This window comes from Arvicola amphibius, chromosome 13, assembly GCF_903992535.2.
Source record: "Arvicola amphibius chromosome 13, mArvAmp1.2, whole genome shotgun sequence".
In the NCBI taxonomy this organism is placed as follows: domain Eukaryota; kingdom Metazoa; phylum Chordata; class Mammalia; order Rodentia; family Cricetidae; genus Arvicola; species Arvicola amphibius.
In genome coordinates, this window is record NC_052059.1 from 2,689,654 (window position 1) to 2,708,614 (window position 18,961).

Here is an 18,961-nt window from a genome sequence, read left to right on the forward strand (position 1 = left end):
GCGGGTCAAGTTCAGGTTGCCAAGCTTGTGAAGCAAGTGCCTTGACCTGCCGAGCGTCTCACGGACCCCATCTCGTCCTTCATTTCCTGAAATTTAGGTTGCTCTGTCTTGAGTTTTATTTATGAGTTGGAAAACATTTTTGTTAAGATAGACATGCAGATAGAAACTAGACAACAGACATGGGATTTGAAGAGTCCTACGATGTTTGTGTACCTGATGTCCTTCACCTGGTTCTCATTCCAGAGACTTTCCTATATGTTCTATCTTCCTATCTTCATGAGGTTTGCTCGGTAGCTTTACCTTGACTCTCTGTCCTGCCAGATGCTGAAGTCAGTGGGTTCATTTATTTTTCTTCTGTTGGGGATCACAGCCACACAGTCTCTACCCTTATTTGACAATAGCATTTTCATCTATTTTGCCCAGTGCTCTGGTAATTATGACTTTGTTCTTGTCAGAAGCAAAAATTAGCATTCCAGGTCAGAAGTGGGCAGGACCCAGAGAGTGAGTGGCAGGAGACACTGGAAGTGCAGCCGGAGAGTGTGCTGGGGCCAGCTGGCTGCAGGTAAAGTGCAGGAGTCACCTGCTAAAGCCGATGGTGTAGCCGATGATGTAGCCCATGTGCAGGTGACCATCGCAGGCTTTTGACAACAGCCAGAACAGAGAAATTGAGTTAGCTCTTGGCATGTTTAATTTTTGGAAACCCATAAGCCACAGGGCAGGACCCAGACCACAAGTGGTGGGCATGTGTCTGAGCCCTAGAGCAAGACTGTAGCATGATTTCACAGTCCCTGAAAAAGTATCTTCAACAGCCAGTCAGCTGGCGGATCCCCTTGCCAGCAGCCAATCCTGGTGGATCCTCAGCAGCCCCAGGTGTGAATAGCAAGGATATTAAAGCATACTGAGTAGCTGTGGATAAGAAGTGCCGGAGTGATTCGTTAATGACAGTTTATCCGCTTCCTTTGTAAGATCTCCAAGCTCAAGTTTCATTTGCGTAGAGCTGAAAAGCCTTGAAATACTTTTTTAGCTGAATTTTCTGGTATAGTTGAAAGCAGAGCTAGATGTACTTTTTCCACCCTCATTCTGAGGTAGGAAGTAATTCTTTTTGTTTAACAAGAGTGTCCTGGTACAAGTGTGCAACCCAGTGCACTAACACAGTTGCTGGATTGCCTCATCAAGCTGCTGGCCCTGGGAGCATCTCAGACTCCCAGGTCTGACTCCAGTGCCTGTCTCTCCCTTCAGATTCTTTTTGCGTTTGTAGTTCATAGCATCTCTCCTTTGCTGAACCGCATAGCAGTCTTCACAGGAGTTATTTCCTATGTTAAGCCCATCTGTGGTAGCATACCCTTGAAGTCAGAACACTTGGGAGGTGGAGGTGAGAAGTCCCCGAGTTTGAAGCCTTTCTTGGCTACCTAGGGGTTTGAGGGCAGCCTGGCTTACATGAGACCCTGTCCTCAAACGACAACAAAAAAACAAATAACAAGTTGTAATTTAAATGGTTTGGGGAAAAGAAAAAGAAAAACAATTCTTCGGAATGTTTACATTTTAAGCTTTTATTTTTGGTCATGTATTTTTATTGTTCATGGTACTGTGTCCTTCAGGAGATCTTCCTATACACGTACTTCTCTACCCCACTCATAGCCCCTCCCACACCTCTCTGTTGTCCCCACCCCTCTTTGGATGTTATTTAAAATAATAGCTGGCGAACGCTGTGAATGGAAAGAAATGCCTGAGGGGGAAGTTTCCAGGTAGACCCAAAAGACAGAGCTTGAGCCTTAAACCCTGATAGTATTTTAAAGCCACGGGATTTGGTTAGACTTGTGCCACAGATGAAGAAAATGGGTCTCAGAAAGGATAACCTAGAATCAAGGCGTTGTGCTTTTTCTTGACTTTTACCCTCTGTGTGTTTGAGGAATAGGTGGTTCCCCAAATGCACAGAGAAAACTCCTTCAGTCCCAGGTTCATTCCTTGTGTGTAAGTTCACTTACCTTTGTGTGTAAGTGAGACCCGAGGTGGCAGTCACTGAGCCCGTGGCAGATCATCTGTGCACCCTGGTTCGCATGGCCTTGCCCAGAGAAGCACTTAGCATCAGGCTTCTAAAAGCTGCCCTGCAAAAACGATAGGTCTTAGGTCACCGTGTGCCTGGACCGTACACTGTGTAGCATCCTTGAACTGCAGACGGCTGGCTGAGATTTTTGTGGGTGTTGGAGCATTCTGCTCCCTCAGCAGTCAACGGGCGGTTGTGACACCTCCCCCTTCAGCTTGTATGGATTATGTTTTTTCATAGATGAATCTCTGTCTAGAGCGGTTAGCCTCCAGGATTTATTTGTCAGTGTCTGCAGATGGTTTGGGCTCATAGCTGTCCCACTGACGTGTGGTAGGCCAGGATGCTGCCAAACCTAGAACAGTACGTAGACCAGCCCCTTGTGGAAAGAATGGTGGGCCTGAATGCATGCAGTACTGAGATGGGCCAACCTTTGGTATACATTCGTCTTCCATTCCCATAATGGGCATGCGAACTGGAGACAAAGGATCCACATACTTTTACGATTAATAAATGATGGGAAAAGTTCTGGGGAAGTAAGCTGAGTAGATTGGTAGATAGCAGTTAACTTTGAGAGAGGCTGTGGTGGCACACGCTTGATTTTTTTTTAAGAAATTGAATATGTAACTATTCAATATAGAACATTTACATGTGAAGTTTCATAGATTCAGCTATTTTTCAAATGCCCACTGTGTGCCAGACTTTGCTTTGAAGATTGTGGGGGTAACATTAACTAAAGACAGTCCCTGTCCTTGAGGGATTTCTGTGCCATTGTAGGGGGCAAGAAATACATAAATTAAATAGGTAAGAAAGAAAATGAGGCCTGAAAGATGGCTCAGTGGTTAAGAGCACAAGTTTGGTACCCAGAACCCGTGTCACGTGGCTCAGGGGTATCTGTAACTCCAGCTATAGGAGATCTGACGCCTCGGCCTCTGTGGGCACCGGCACTTCATACATACATGCACATATACACATGCACATACACACATACACACATGGAAATATAGCTAAAATAATAAAAATAAATCTTTTTTAAAAAGCAGCAAATGCTCTTGATCACTGAGCCACCTCTCCAGCCCCAGCATCTACTGCTTTTGCAGAGGACCCAGGTTCCAGCCCCATCATATATATGGTGGCTCACAACCATCTGTAACTGTCCAGTTCAGGGGACCCAGGGCTCTCCTCTGACCTCCTCCAGAACAAGCCACACACATAGTATACATATGTACCACAGACAAAGCACTCACATACATAAATTAAAAAAAATAAAACTTTAAAAAAAGATAGGTTATTAAGGTAATGAATCAAATGGGAAGGTTAAAAGTGGCGGAGGTGGACTATGGTGTGGGATCATGAGAAGGGAGTTTGCAGTTTTAGAGTAGTATCTGAGATCCGATCCAATGGCACCTTTAAAACTAGGGCCAGTTACCCTGAGTTGCTTCCCAGTGTGTCTCTTCTGCCCGTTCCCATCACAGAACAACAGAGTCAGGCGCTTTGCGTTCGAGCTCAAGATGCAGGACAAAAGCAGTTATCTCCTGGCAGCAGATAGTGAGGCAGAGATGGAGGAGTGGGTCACCGTTCTCAACAAGATCCTCCAGCTCAACTTTGAAGCTGCAATGCAAGAAAAGCGGAATGGGGACTCTCACGAAGGTAGGAAGGTCCCCGGGAAGTGGGGACGGTGATAGCCTTTTCCGAAGAGTCTGTCTGCAAAGGCTTTTGTCAGGCTGCATTTTACTGCCCTGGAGCCAGGCCCGTGGGGAGCAGAGACAAGAGGCACAGGTTTTAAGGTGGCCCAGCCAACTGTCATGGGAGTTGCAGGCCAACTGTATAGTGAGCCCCTGTCTCAAGAAACCCAAACAAACGAAAGGAATTAGTACTTTGACAATGTTTGTGTGGCAAGTGTATAACACGAACAGCCATGGTGTGGACAGGCAGGCCTGGACGTGAGTCTCAAGAATATCACTTTTTAGCTCTGTGACCTTGGACAAACCACTTATGTTTTCTGAGTCTCAGTTTTTACCTGAAAATGGAAATAAGAGCAAGGGATACAGCTCAGCTGATAGATTCCTTGTATGAAGCATAAACTTGTGTGGTCGTAGACACCTGTAATCCTAATATTTAGGAGGTCAAGGCAGGAGGTTCAGAAGTACAAGGTCACCCTTGGCTACATAGTAAGTTTGAGTCTAGCCTGGGCTACATGACAGAAAAATAAAAGTTGTGTGGGTGTTGGGAGGGATGATTGAAAAGAAAATTACCGATGGAATAAGTAAGCTTCAAAATGTAGGTTTTTGTTTTGGGGTTTGTTTGTTTGTTTTTCGAGACAGGGTTTCTTTATGTATCCCTGACCATCCTGGAACTAGCTATGTAGACTAGGCTGGTCTCAAACTCACAGAAACCCACCTGTCTCTGCCTGCTGAGTGGTAGGATGAAAGGTATGTGCCACCACCACCAGACTTCAGCTGTGCTTTTGATATATGTTCATTCTAATTGTACAAGCTCGTAAGTGAACAACTCTGGTTATACCCCAAATTACCCGAGGGTTTGAAAAAAGTCAAACTACTATTTTCTTGGTCCTACCAAAGCCTCTGGTTGGGTGTGGCTGTGAAGGGTGTTGCACACAGCTAACTAGTTCTAGTGTGTATGTGTAGCTGTGAAGGGTGTTACACACAGCTAACTAGTTCTAGTGTGTTTGTGTGGCTGTGAAGGGTGTTACACACAGCTAACATAAGTTCTAGTAGGGTGGGGAGTTGAGGATGGGGACCTTAGCTGTGCAAGGTCTCGGGTGTCACCACTTTCCCTGCTGGGCTTGGCCATCAGGGTCCTTCTAAAGCCCTGAGCTGTTTTGAATGTTCTTTCAGACTTGAGAACCACCATATTCTGGTTCCTTTGCTTATATTAAATGAGACAGTTACAACTACACATGACTCAGTTGATCTCTTTTGACGTTTAGATGATGAACAAAGCAAACTAGAAGGTTCCGGTTCCGGTTTGGATAGCTACCTGCCTGAACTTGCTAAGGTAAGGTCATCCTAATATTCCCACTCTCCACTGAATGCTAACTGCTTCTCATTTCATGACTCTCCTAAAATAAGAATACTGATGGTGTGATTGTCACCGTCTGCTTCCTGACGTGAATATGAGGGGGTGGCATATTTTGCACTAATGACACTTCAGTCTATCTTCCAGAAAATGCCCTACAAAGTACGTTGCTGTTTTTTTAAACGCCACCATTGCATTTAATATGTCAGCGCAAATATGGAAGAAATAACAGAAATACATGCCTGTATGTACCTAGTATTCTCTTTTACTTGGGCTTCTCTTACTTAAATTACATTCATTGGTGTCTTAGTTAATGTTTCTATTCTGTGAAAAACACTACAGCCAGAATCAGCTTAGAGAGGAGAGGATTTATTTCAGCTCTCAGGTCACACCCCATCACTGTGAGGAGTTGGGACAGGAACTCGCTCTGAAGCAGAGGCCATGGAGGGGTGCTACACACTGCTCTTCTCATGACTTGCCCAGCCTGCTTTCTTTTAGCACCCAGGACCACCAGCTCAGGGTGCCACTGTCCACAGTGAGCTGGGCCCTCCCATACCCATCAAGAAAATGCACCACAGTCTGGCCCACTATCCAGTCTATAGTGGGGGCATTGTCTCCGCTGAGGCTCCTTCTTCTCAGATGAGCTAGCTTGTGTCCAGGAGCCAGAACACTTGGGTACCCTGCCTCACTCAAATTAATGCCCGTGGTTCCCGACAATGACTGTACATTGTGGAAATTTCGCCACTTCAACTAAACAGGAACTGCTGAAGGTACAGACCATGTTCCTGGGTCACCTAAAACAAACAAAATACAAGCAAACAACAACAAAGCCAGGTTCTTCATGTATTTGGTAATTTTGAGAAACCCCAGAATTACTGAAAAGCACAAGAAAAAACAAAGCAGCCATGTCAGTGCGTCCCAGAGCGCCATGTTGCCCTGTGACCTTATTAGCACATATATGTGTAAAACTATAACTGTCGGCAGTCCTTTCAGCACGGCCTTTGCTCCCATTCTCTCCGGCTCCACAGCCCCAGCCACGAGCATCCACTGGGATGCATCTTACTTCCGATTTGTTATGATGTGTTTTTACACACTCACCATAAAGTCACCGGGTGGTGATTTTTGTATGTTTGTGTGTTTAGTTTGCACTGGTGTTTAATGATATCATATTTGGCTTTGTTTTGGGTACAGACCTGGTCAGTCGTTTTTATCGTACTGCATAGACCTTTTAACTCTCGGGCTATTTCCATTTTTCTTACTCTGAACAGTGCTGCCGTGACTATCCTTGTCCTGTGCATGCATCTGTCCGTGATTCTTCTTAAAAGGAGGGCAATGTCTTTGTCTTCACTGTCCCTTTATAGTCTTTGTGTTATTGCCTTTCTGTTCTTATGATACAGTGAAATGCTGGCTGTACCCGCCCACACGTTAAACACTATAATAGAAACATGGTTTGTCTACATAGGCTTGCAAATAGACAGGCGTCCAGCATTGACCTTTCTTTCTTGATGACATGGTGGTTCTCAACTATAAATCTTCTTCCTGGCTCGGACTGCAGAGTTCTGTTTTCCATCAGGACTTAGCTATTTTCACACCTGCCCATTAAAACTAACTTTAGAACTTCCATTGTAACCTATGCCTCGCCTGGAAGAGTTTTGGCTTCTGTGTTTATTTTCATGCTAGTCCAGTGTGTGTGCGTGCGTGCGTGCGTGCGTGCGTGCGTGTGTGTGTGTGTGTGTGTGGTGCTGAAACTCGGGGCCTTGCATATGGTCGACCAGTAGTCTAGCACTGAGCTACACCCCTCGACTGGTCTTGTTAGTTAGTCTGGGCATTAGTTGACACCGTTCCTGCATCCTGCGTTGTTCCTGGATGCTCAGAGGTTCTCCCCACGGCACGCTCAAACTTGTTTGGTTCTTAGCTTACTGGAGCAGCACATCCAGGCAGTCTAGAGACCCGAAAGGCACTTTAGGCTTACCCAGTGGGCAGAATGGTTACCTAAGATGAAGCTCCGGTGATGTGAGCCCAGGGTTGGTGATTTCACATCTGTATCTCTAAGCCAGACGTCGTGACACACACTGCTGCCGGGGAGGCTGGGACAGGAAGAATTGCCAAGTTCAGGGTCAGCTTGGGTCATAGCAGGAGCCTATCTTAAGCAAAGCAAAACAGGACAAGACCAACAAGAAATCCAGTTTTTCCCCCTATGAAGTTGAAAAAGAATTTTAGTCTTTTCTTCTCCTGCTACCTGGCCAACTTAATTTTTCAAAGGGAAAAGGGGGAGAAATGTACTGCCTTTTTCCCAGGGTGCAACTGTGAGGACTATTGGAAGTGTGGCTTTGTCAGTCACTTGTGAATTCTAGTGGCTTTCTTAGTCGTGTAGCGTGTGAGGGGTCAGGCTCTAAGTAGAGATGCATGCCTGTGCCTGGCCCCTCTGTGGTCAGCCTGGCTGTTAGCCCTGCTAGTGAGCCTGGGATATGGCTCATTTGTACTCATTAAGGGAACTTGGGAACTAGCTAGCAAATGGACATCCTGTTTTTAGGAGGAACGAATTCCATGGTTACAGAGTCAGATAAATTGTGTATGGAACGGGGTGGGAGAGATGCAGGGAGAGAAAGGGAGTATACTCGTGGTGAAGAGGTCAGGAAAGCAGGCTCGGCCACAGGGAAGGGTGGAGAGGGTGCCTGGATCAGTGGAGAGGTAGCTGGAGGTGTGACTTAGTGGCCAGACCTCTCTGGATGGCTTGTCTTGGCCTCACTCTTCCTGTTAGCTCTGGCTTTTGTTTTCCATTGTGACTGAGACCCAGCCAAACAGGATATGTCTGACAGGAAGTTATTTCAGTGCAAAATAACTGATATTTCATTCTGGAATATTATGGACTTGGATTTTCAGGGTTGTTTGTATGTTCCTGGAGTGTTTGCTTGTGCTTGGAGTACTGGATATCTCTACTGTTTTCGCATCAGGGACATACTATATTTACCTGAAAACTTAATCTTTTCCTCCTGTTGTCTAGCTCTGAAACCAAACTTTTGATTGTAAATAAAGCAAAATTCATAGCATCAGTCTTACAAGTATTTCTATTTAAAAAGCCTGTACGAACCAGTGAATTTGTTTCTTTTGGGAACTCAGGGCATCCCTTCCTCTGCTTGCCTTAATGTTAGGTGACCCTGGAGGATGTATGTGTATTACCTTTCTGTGTAAAGGTAATATGAAGAAAAACCTCACACTCCCTATTAATGTATTTTCCTTCTCTGTGGTGTGTGTGTGTGCACGCACGTGCATGCGTGTATGTGTGTGAGTTGTGTTTGTGTGTGATGTGTGTGTGTATCCAAACAGTAACTCACGCTTCATCGCCTTGTGTTCTGAAAGAGAGGCAGTTTCGTATGTCTCCAGAATTGCTTCCATCCGATTTCTTTATGATTTTATTTTTAGGTTGATGAATTTTCCTTTCCAGGTAACCCTTCTATAGTGGAGTATAGGACTGAGTTTGGCATCTGTAGGTCTATAGCCTCCTTGAGACTGAGTCAGGGACAGGTGGCCGTGCTCAGCAGGACTTGTGGGAACCCGTGTGGTTTCCTGGCCACATTTTTATAAGAGTTTTAAAGCCAACTCTGGAACAAACACTTCCTTCCCAGACCCCAAACCAGAAAACCATGCCATTATCACGCCGTGGAATCGCCTGTGGTTTGGCAGTCATTCTGCTGCTAAGCTTCCTAATTCTAGAATGCTGTAGCCTGGCTTTGTGTCCTGAGGTGAAGTGTTAGTCCGTTTGAGTTAGATAACATAAGGCATGGACATGTGTTGTGGTAGCTCTTTAAAGGAAGAACTAAATCATCTGGAGGCTGGAGAGATGGCTCGGTGGCTCAGAGCGCCAGCTCCTCTTCCAGGGGACCTCGTTTCGATTCCAAGCACCTACACGGTGGCTCACAACCGTCTGTATCTCCAGTTCCGTGGGACCTGATACCTGTCTCCTGGCCTCCGTGGGTACCAGACATGCCCGTGGTTCACAGATATGCATAAGGCAAACCACCCATACTCATAAAAATTTTTTAAGTGTTATGTATTCCAGCCTCAGAGGATTTTGCTAAATCTGTTTTATCTCATTCTGTCTGAATGACTCGGCCACCAACACCATGTTTTTCCTGTAATGCACTTTTGAAATGAAATAAAATTGGCCATAGGTGATGTTTTACTTCAGATTGCGCACACACAAGCTTGAGATACATCACTCACCTTTCTGGAAACTCTCGAATGTTTGGTCCTTAACTACCACGGATGAAGGAAGCAAGGCAAAGGCGTGTCATTCGTGGCTGAGTGAGATGGGAAGTATCTTTGTGCCGGCTGAGCCCTTCTCTTCTTTGACTTGGGTGCAAGCGGCAGTTTCTAGGGAGGGTCGCCCTGCTCCTGTCCTTATTCCTCACAGTCTTTTCTCCACCGAGTCTAAAATAGAAAACAGGCCTTGCCAGAGTGGAGCGGCTGTTGGGAGGAAGCCTCCTACAGTCCCACTGACCGACCACAGGCTGTTTCCAGAGCAGGACCGCTTCCTGCCTCCCCGAAACGCTCTCGATCACATAGTCTTGGGATAATTCTCTTAACACCTGTTTCTTTGTGGGCACTTAGCCTGTGAAAGTACATATTCTAAGTGTCTTAATAAACACTGATTAAGATTTTACTTTTATGCTTCTTGTAAGTAAAACTGTGTGGTGTCGTGTAAACAAGTGAGACTTTTTTCCTCATGATGGCTTCATCTTCCTAACATCTCCAATCTCCATATATCCACTTAGGTATGTTCTGGTTTCGTGTGTGTGTGTGTGTGTGTGTGTGTGTGTGTGTGTGTGTGCGTGCGCGCGCGCGCGTGTGTGTGTGCAGAAGGTACAGGGGTTGGCAAGATGAAGTGAGATGAGGCTCTCAAGCTCTCCATGGGGAGAGTCTGCCTGGATCCAACCCAGGGACATCTTCTCCATGGAAAGCAAAGGCAGCAGGTGTAAAGACTGCCCCTGACCTCCAGGAGGTCACTCTTAGATGCCACCGAGGCACACTGCTGGGGGAAGAGCCTCTGACATCATCTCAGGCTTTCTTTTTACTTAGAAATAAAAGGCCAGGTAGGGAGGCGAGTCAGCCTGCAGAGCGAGTTACGGATGTCAGTTCATTTACGTGCAGGCCACTGGTTACAGCCGCTGAGGGTTTGAGTCATAGCCAAGGACTTAGTGCCATGACTGAAAAATTAGTAAGATTCTTAATTTCTCATTGGGTTAGGTTAGAAATGCCATAGTAGATGCCTTTACCATCAACACAGAAGACAGCCAACCGCTTCACTGTGGTTGTCCCTGCTCCGTTGTCTGGGGCAGAGAGGTGACAGATGAGAAGGGAATTATAATCGGAGCTCCATATTTATCTGGGAAAATGAAGAGTAAGTGTCTGTGACTGCCACAAAGAACGCACGACGGGCGTGATAAATGAGAGGTTAAAGGTGACTCCATCTCGTGAATGTCCAGAAGCCTCTTTCACACCAGCGCCCCCTCTAAGTCCTGCATCTGCCTCCTCCCTGCCACCACATGTCTGTGTCCTCTGTGGCTTCTCCTCTGCCTGTCCCTTGGTGCTCTGCTAACCCCGGCCCCCTACTCTCTTCTGGGAATCACGTCCACTTCCATCCCCGCCTTCGTGCCGATGCTTTCCAAGTCTGCTATTCAGGTTCGTGGCCATCGACTGAAAGGTTCCAGCTGAAAACCTCTCAGGCTTACCTGTGCCTATGCCACTTTAAGCCTCTGCAGGGGTCTCCCACAACATTCCAGCCCGTGCCACCCAGGTCACATGGCATGCCGCTGCCTCCTAGAGACCAGACAGGGTTATGGAGTAGCCTGTACTTTCCCGCTGTTGTGAAGAGATGCCACAATAGAGACACGTTACAGAGGAAGAGTTTATGAGGGGCCCCGTTATAGTTCGTGAGAGTTGCAGTGGGGAGCCTGGTACTGGAGCAGCCGCTGAGCGCTCCCGTCTTAGTTACTGGAGCAGCCGCTGAGTGCTCCCGTCTTAGGTACTGGAGCAGCCGCCCAGCGCTCCCGTCTTAGGTACTGGAGCAGCCGCTGAGTGCTCCCGTCTCAGGTACTGGAGCAGCCGCTGAGTGCTCCCATCTTAGTCCACACGCTCAAGGCAGAGAGAGGGGAAAGCTAGCTTGGAATGGTGTGGGCTTTTGAAATCTCAGAACCCACCCCAAAGGACGCAACTCCTCCAAGAGTCCTGCCCCTCCCAAAAGGTCCCACCAACTGGGGGTGAGCATTCGAATAGATGAGCTTTATGGGGACCTCATTTAAACTGCCACAGGCAGCTTTTAAACATTCTCATACCTCTGCGGGAGGAGGTGGGGGACAAAGGGTTTTATTCACAAATAAGTTTCTTTTCTTTTCTTTTTGTCCACAGAGCACCAGAGAAGCAGAAATCAAGCTGAAAAGCGAGAGCAGAGTGAAGCTTTTTTACCTGGACCCAGATGCCCAGGTAAGAACTATTTAATATTTAGAATATAAAATCCACGGATGTTTAATATTCAGTGTGCTGCATTGAGAGCACTGTTTAGCAAAGTTCAAACGTGGCGTGACAAAGACCTCCAGGGCCCGCGACATTGAGTGTAAGGTAGATTTGCGCAGAAGGGACAGGGCCGTGCTGTATTTCGCCCTCGTGCTTTCCCTCCTCATTTGTGGTTCTTCTGATAGACCTAGCTCTCTCTTTTAAACGACTCCCCATTTAACTTGAATGATAACCATCTTCTGAGTTTCTTCGCGGACCTCCTAACTCTCTGTTTACTGCGGTAACATGCATACAGCGCAGACCTCACGGCTTGAGTCATTTGATAATATATAATTCAAACTTTAAAAAAGTAAAAAAATTTTTTAAAACTACAATAGTAATAAATATTCTCCATGCAACGGTTACACCATCTGTTTCCAATATTTGAAAGTTTCCGTCTTTACAAGCTGAAACTCTTTTAAATAACAGCTCCCCGTCCCTGGTTCTCCGTAAGCCCCTAGCGACCTCTGTTCTGCTTTTAGTCTTTATGAATTAACTATTGTATCAAACACATCAATGTGAAACCATGCAGGATTTGTGTGTTATGTCTTCCTTAACCTGTTTCCAACTCTGTCCACGGCTTTCCTTTTATTGATTGCCTTGATCGATTGCTATTATTTGTTGGGGTGAAGCATGGACTCTGAAACTTCAGCCACATGCGGGGGTCAGAGGACAACTTCAGGGGTGGTTCTCTCCGTCCTCCGTAGGTTCTGGGATCACGCTCAGGTGGCCGGGCTTAGATGCCGCACACTTTATCTGCTGGGCCATTTCATCGATTCAGAATTTCCTTTGTTTTGTTTTTTGTTTTGTTGAGACAGGGATTCTCTGTAGCTTTGGAGCCTGTCCTGGAGCTAGCTCTTATAGACCAGGCTGGCCTTGAACTCAAAGATCCTCCTGCCTCTGCCTCCAAAGTTCTGGGCTTACAAATGTGTGCCACTACGTCCAGCCCTGAATTTCCTTTTTATTATTGAGTGTACGTGTCTGTATGTACACCTGTATGTGTGTGTATACATATATAATGTATTTTATGTGTCCCTACACATATGCTAATGGGTGTTTAGGTTGTTTATAACCATAGTGTTATTCCCTGCGTAATTATCTGCCAAGCAGGTGTATCATCATATATGTGACTGTCATGGTAACAGCACATGTCTATTCAGTGTGACCTGCTGTCGCGAAGTCGCATCCCTATTGTGGATATAGCTTTCCCATGTTACAGGCAGATTTATGTGATAACACCCATGATGGGATTTTTGATGGGAGCTCTAAGTGTTTACATATCCACGTTTTCATTTTTCAAGAAACTGGACTTCTCACCCATGGAGCCAGAAGTGAAGCCGTTTGCAGAGAAGTTTGGGAAAAGGATTCTCGTCAAGTGCAACGATCTGTCTTTCAATCTCCAGTGCTGCGTCGCCGAAAACGAGGAAGGACCCACTACAAATGTAATTTTCCTTCTGAAAAGTGCAGGTGTTTGACAAGGTCACCCACAAACACGCAGGTCCGCCAGCACGTTGTCTGTGGAAGGGAGACGTTAGAGTTGCCATAAAGTCCCCCTGGTCAAGAGCGTAGACTTGGTCTGGGTGGGTCAGTCACCTGGCCCAGGGACCAGCTGAGGAGGCAATGACCTTAAGCCATACTGAAGAGATAGGTGGAATAATTTACCCTTTACTGAAACTGTACTTTTCCCTCCCAGAATTCCCCCTTTCTGATGACCGTCCATCAGCCAAGCATCCATTAGGTTCGGCTGAATCTCCCTACCTTGCCAAGTTTTAGAAAAGTGTGAACGGCCCCCACCCCTCCACACACCTTTTTTAATGCATTTCCTTCAGACGCTGGCCAGTGTTTTTTCTTATACTTTCAGGTTCCTCACCCCTTTCTCAAGCTCCCCACCCACCCACCATGTGTCTGACCGCCACACGGGCTTAATAAAAACGCATGGCATTTTTCCCTCTTCTCTTCCCCATTCTTCTTCCCCGGGCAACTACTGAGATTCACAGCTTGATTGCCACAGGGATTTTCATTTAGATTCTAATAAAATTGTCCTCGGGTTTCAAAATATTTTTTTTTAAATCAGTGCTTTCCGTTTTAAACATTTATTAATTTCAGGTGTCACGCGTTTCCCCTTACATTGTAGCTTAGGTGTGGAGACCTCACCCAGGGAGAGGCGTAGGGCTCACACTGGGACGTGGATGGGATAGGGGTGGGTTTGCCAACAAGGGTAAGATGGCAGGACACGATTTCATGTTAAATGCCCCAAGGAGATCAGCTGTCTTATCTGGAGAGGGTGCATTAAATAGTGACACCCATGAAGAGGGGTAGTAACAGTTTTGTTTCTTAAAATGCTTTATAGCCTAACTCTGTGGCAAGGAACGAAACTGTCACAGTCGTTCAAGGGGACAGCCATGACAGGGCTGGCCATTCTCCCTGCACAGCCGCGTTTCCCCGCAGCTGCCTGAACTGTTGACGACCGTGGTGTTGTGTTGATGTCCTTGTGCAGGTCGAGCCTTTCTTTGTCACCCTGTCCCTGTTTGACATAAAATACAACCGGAAGATTTCCGCTGACTTCCACGTAGACCTGAACCATTTCTCGGTGCGGCAGATGCTGGTCCCCACGTCCCCAGCGCTGATGAATGGCGGCCAGAGCCCGCCTGCCTTCGAGGATGCGCTTCATGCCACAGCCATGCAGTATCCAAAGCAGGTGGGGACCGTGCACGCCTCTCAGCCTTCTCTTGAGGTGTTGCTTGATTAGTAAAACTGCTCAAATGAGACCTTGTCATGCACCAGTGGAGCAGTTTGGGTCGTTGATTATAGGGCAGCGTGTGTAATTATATAGTAAAAGCAGACTGAGGGAGAAGTGGTTCGGGGCTCTCGTTCATTTCCTTAAGCCTTTTCCTGTTGCCCTCCCCACCAAGCAGACTCTCTGAGCAGATGGTGGACTGAGAGGTACCTGGGATGTTTGGCCCAGGTCTCCTTCCTGATTGGACTGTCTCACTGCCCTTTGCTGCTGTGGTGGCCAAGGGATTTCTGTCCTTCATCCTGAGTCCTGCTGACCTAAGAGAACCCCTTGTCTCCCTAGGGAATATTTTCAGTCACGTGTCCTCATCCCGACATATTCCTCGTGGCCAGAATTGAGAAGGTCCTCCAGGGGAGCATCGCACACTGTGCTGAGCCGTACATGAAGAGCTCCGACTCCTCCAAGGTAGGGATGGTTTCCGTGCTTCGTGATCATTAAAAAATAACAGACAAAGGGATGACTTTTATGCCCAAATATAAGCAATTATGAGGTCACAGGTAAGCCCCACCAGTGGTCCAAAGCGCACAGACAGATGAGGCCCTTGCCACATAAGCCTGCGGGTTGGAGTTCTGCTCCCTGGCACCCATATGCATGTCCTGTCTGTAGTCCCGGCACTCGTGAAGCAGACATCATCTCCCAGGCAAACTGGGTAGCTAGAGTGGCCAGTACCAGCTGGCTTCAGGTTCAAATGAGAGCTAGCTCTTCACAATGTGGCTGCCATCTGTGGATATGCCTGCCGTCAACTCCAGTCCTCCACCGACATGTACATAGCTTTTACACACACGTGCAGACATCCATACAGACATGATGCACGCCACACATGAAAAACATACTAAAACATAAAGAGCAGTTACTTTATGTACCGTGCCCAGGTGTTGGCGCATGCCAAGTGTACTGCCGCTATGCTAAATTCTTACTCCTGTGTGTCCAGTTTTTTTGTTTGTTTGTTTCTGTGAGACAGGGTGTGACTGGGAAGGACCACAGAGTTTTATAGTGATGAGGGATCATGAATATTGCCACCTCCATTTTTAAGGTGGGAAAAGCAGAATCACACGGTGACTTTCGTGAACCTTCAGACGGGCATCCCTGCTGCTCTGGTCCTTTGTCGCCTGCCGAGTGCCTTCTCTCACTCGATGGTGCACACAGATCACTGCAGGGCCTGTCAGGGTGCAGTCCTGCCCAGAGCGGTGCGTGCAGGCCCCAGGCTTCTCTGACCCTAATACCCTAACTGCAGCTCGGAAGAAAACACTGGCTCTCGGGTGTAAGCCCTTTTCCTAAGACTGGTTTGATGTTGATGTACTCAAGTAACATAAATGACCTCAAGTTCCTTCCTATGCACAAAAGGACACTCAGGTCCCCTCTAGACTGTCCAGGTCAGCCACACTTCGATCACAGAGTGACCACAGGACAAGGACGTGTGGGGCAGCTGATCGGTAATAGAACCACTCTACACGCATGCATGTTGTTGGCCCAAAGCCAACATGCGTGTTGTGTTCCGTCGACCTAGAACAAGCCAGAGCTGATAATGGGGAAGTGATAGTGTTTGTGTATAAAGCAAAACTGTAACAATTGAAGGGCGGTGTCTAATTTAAGCCAGTACTAATTACGACGTTTCCCAGATTGTGGGAATCTGTGCACGTTGGTGCGCGTTAGGAGCTGGAAAAGCTTAGAATGCTCATTAGTATTAGTGTTCTCCTTTAAATTCTGATAAATAGATGTTTGGGCATGGATACCAAATATTTGTATACTCAGTGGTTTACAATTAGCATTTAGTCAAAAGGAAACAAACTCTGTGAGAGGAAAGGTTCTGGCCAGAGAGTAGCCTGTTTGTTGCTTGCAAGGACTGGAAGGGTTTATTTCTATGTTTCCTGAAAACAGTACTCCAGTTATGAGAACCACTGTCCGTACTGGGTTTGGATCCAGCCCTAAGCACCTTTCTGTGCATCTGGTGGTGGTATGAGATCTTCAGTGATCATACTCTGGTCCCCTTGCCTGAGTATTTCAGCGCTCTGTCCTGCTGTGTTGCAGGTTGCCCAGAAGGTGCTGAAGAATGCCAAACAGGCATGCCAAAGACTGGGACAGTACAGAATGCCGTTCGCTTGGGCAGCGAGGTAAGGGAGAACACCTTTTGTTCATGAGATGGACGGATGGGCAGATTCAGATAGGTGAAATCAAGGGTTAATAACCAGCAGATCAGAAGATGTATTAAGCAATGGCACAGAGAAGAAGGACGTGGGCCAAAGAACAGCTGCTGGGCCCAGAGAGTCCAGGCCTTGGCCGCGTGCCTTCAGCTGGGATGGTGCATCTGGGGTGTCCCGCGGTGGCCTCTCTCCGTGTTCCCTCCTTCTTTCCCACGTGAATGTGTATGTTGTTTTCTCAGTACAGGCTTTTGGCTGGAACTCTTCTCTGCAAATTGAGTTAGTTGTGGTTGTCCTCATTAATACTTGGCCGCATTTGGGGATAATGAGATTTCTGTTGGCCACAGCCAGTGGAATCATGATTAGTCTGTGCGCGGAGACCAGAGTTCTCTTTATTTTGGTCTTTAGAAAAGTGAGTCTCAACATATCATTTCACTGTTTCAGGACATTGTTCAAGGATACATCTGGAAACCTGGACAAAAACGCCAGATTTTCTGCCGTCTATCGGCAGGACAGCAATAAGCTTTCAAACGATGACATGCTCAAGCTACTCGCAGACTTCCGGAAGTGAGTTTTTAAGGTGTTGCTGTATCCGCATGTGTGGGGGAGAGTCATGTAAATTATGTCACTCGAGATCATGAGGTGCACATGGGGGAGTGGGCGTGGACAGAATGTATCCTGGAGTCCGAGAGAAGAAACAAACGGTTCTGATGAATTGGAATTCTTGCTGGATGTTTTGTGAGATGATTATACAGCTTAAGGGTAGAGGTAAGTGTACGCAGGAAAGAGATAATCTGAGGGACACCGTCAGCTGGGAAGGTGACAGCAGGAGGCAGTTAGAATAGGTAGGCTCCTTAACTGAGTCACAGGGCCCAGTTGCTGGGCCTCTGCTTCCCAAGTGGGTGTTAGAGTGGGGAAGAGGAGTGTGGTCACCAAAGACACCTGCCAGGTTTCTGACTTGCAAGATTGACTCTCCTGATACTAATAAACAAACGGGGAAGATGATAATTGACATGATCCTCACCTAAGCAGTCATAGTGTTCCATGCTTAGCACATGTTAATGGGTATATGCATTCCCTGGGGCTCGGAAGGCACCCTGATTGAAAGCTTGCTCTTGTACAGAACCCAGGACCTCCTGCCCTGCGCTGGGTCCTCCCACAGCAATCGTTAATCAAGAAAATGCTCCATGCCTACAGGCCCATCTGATGGGAGCCTTTTCTCAGCTGAGGTCCCCTCTCCCCAGATAACCTGACAAACAAGTCATCAACCCAGACCTGAACTTGGATGGTCCTTGGCAGCACTGTGGAAGAAATTATTCGACAGGTGGTTTATGAAGAGTCGGGTGGCCACATTCTGTTTCCAGGACCAGCCATGTCATCTTGACCATGACTCTTTTAAATTGGTTGGCTAAGCTGGTGCCAAAGAGGAGTGTGAAACCTTTGGCAGGATGTGTTTGCCATGGTTACATGTAGCGTCCATGAATGACTCATGGCTGTGAGAGGACAGCTGTCCGATTGTTGGAGTAACTAGCTGCCAGGAAGGGTGCTGAGTGGCTCGTGCCATGTAAGAATGGAGAACTAAAGAGCCTGTTCTTGGCAGTATTCTATGCAATATAATGTGATCGGTGATGGTTACGAATATATATGATGCTGATTAAATATCTTCATGGCATGAAGCTCTTAGGAAGATCAAAGACACTGATGTTAGAGCCTGGATTCAGGAGGATCTGGGCCTATTATAAATGGCTCATTAAAAATTTATCAGAACAAAAATAAGTCCTATTCTGATGTCCCAACATGTAAAGTGCATACTATTTTCCCAGAGGCTTTGAGTTTGGTTCCCAGTCCCTGCTTCAGACATCTCACAACTGCCCATGGCTCAAGTACCAGGGGATCTGATGCCTCTGGCCTCAGGGGGCTCACATGCACATATACCTCAAATTTAAAAAAAATGAAATGTGAAGTAACTGTAGGTGGTCGAAAGAGGAACATTTCCTGGACCTTTGGTGAGCAAATACTCAGAGAAGGGATTGTATCATCTCTGAGGAAAGGGCCTGGTGTCACAATGCCTGTGTTGGTTTCTTTGACAACAGTAGCACCTCTTATTAGGGACAATGGGGAGATTCTTTATCAGATGGAGCCAGATGAATGACAAGTTTCATTGATGCACAGCATTTATATAGCTTCTGCTTCTAAATGCAGATTCTTCCAAATAAGCCTTGAATCTCCTTCATGAGGCTGAGGAGAAGGGAGGCTTTCGTTGTAACTGTTTGGTGATATTGTATCATTGTAACTGTTTGATGATATTGTATCATCCTAACTATTTGGTGATATTCTGTATCTTGATCTCTGAGGTTATTTAATCAGTTAGGCTGAGAATCACTTTAAATACTGAAA

The 18,961-nt window shown here is 46.7% G+C and overlaps 1 protein-coding gene across 14 annotated transcripts in view; it reads left to right on the forward strand.

Moving 5' to 3' along the window:
• Dock9 (dedicator of cytokinesis 9) overlaps nt 1-18,961 on the forward strand; it is a 248,407-nt gene that overhangs the window by 142,730 nt on the left and 86,716 nt on the right. For all 14 annotated transcript variants that reach the window (XM_038309779.1, XM_038309780.1, XM_038309776.1 and 11 more), the window contains exons 8-15: nt 3,517-3,691; nt 4,992-5,059; nt 11,489-11,563; nt 12,934-13,074; nt 14,130-14,330; nt 14,709-14,831; nt 16,455-16,537; nt 17,009-17,131. In XM_038309779.1, the coding sequence (XP_038165707.1) occupies nt 3,517-3,691; nt 4,992-5,059; nt 11,489-11,563; nt 12,934-13,074; nt 14,130-14,330; nt 14,709-14,831; nt 16,455-16,537; nt 17,009-17,131 (989 nt within the window). The remainder of the gene's footprint in view (nt 1-3,516; nt 3,692-4,991; nt 5,060-11,488; nt 11,564-12,933; nt 13,075-14,129; nt 14,331-14,708; nt 14,832-16,454; nt 16,538-17,008; nt 17,132-18,961) is intronic.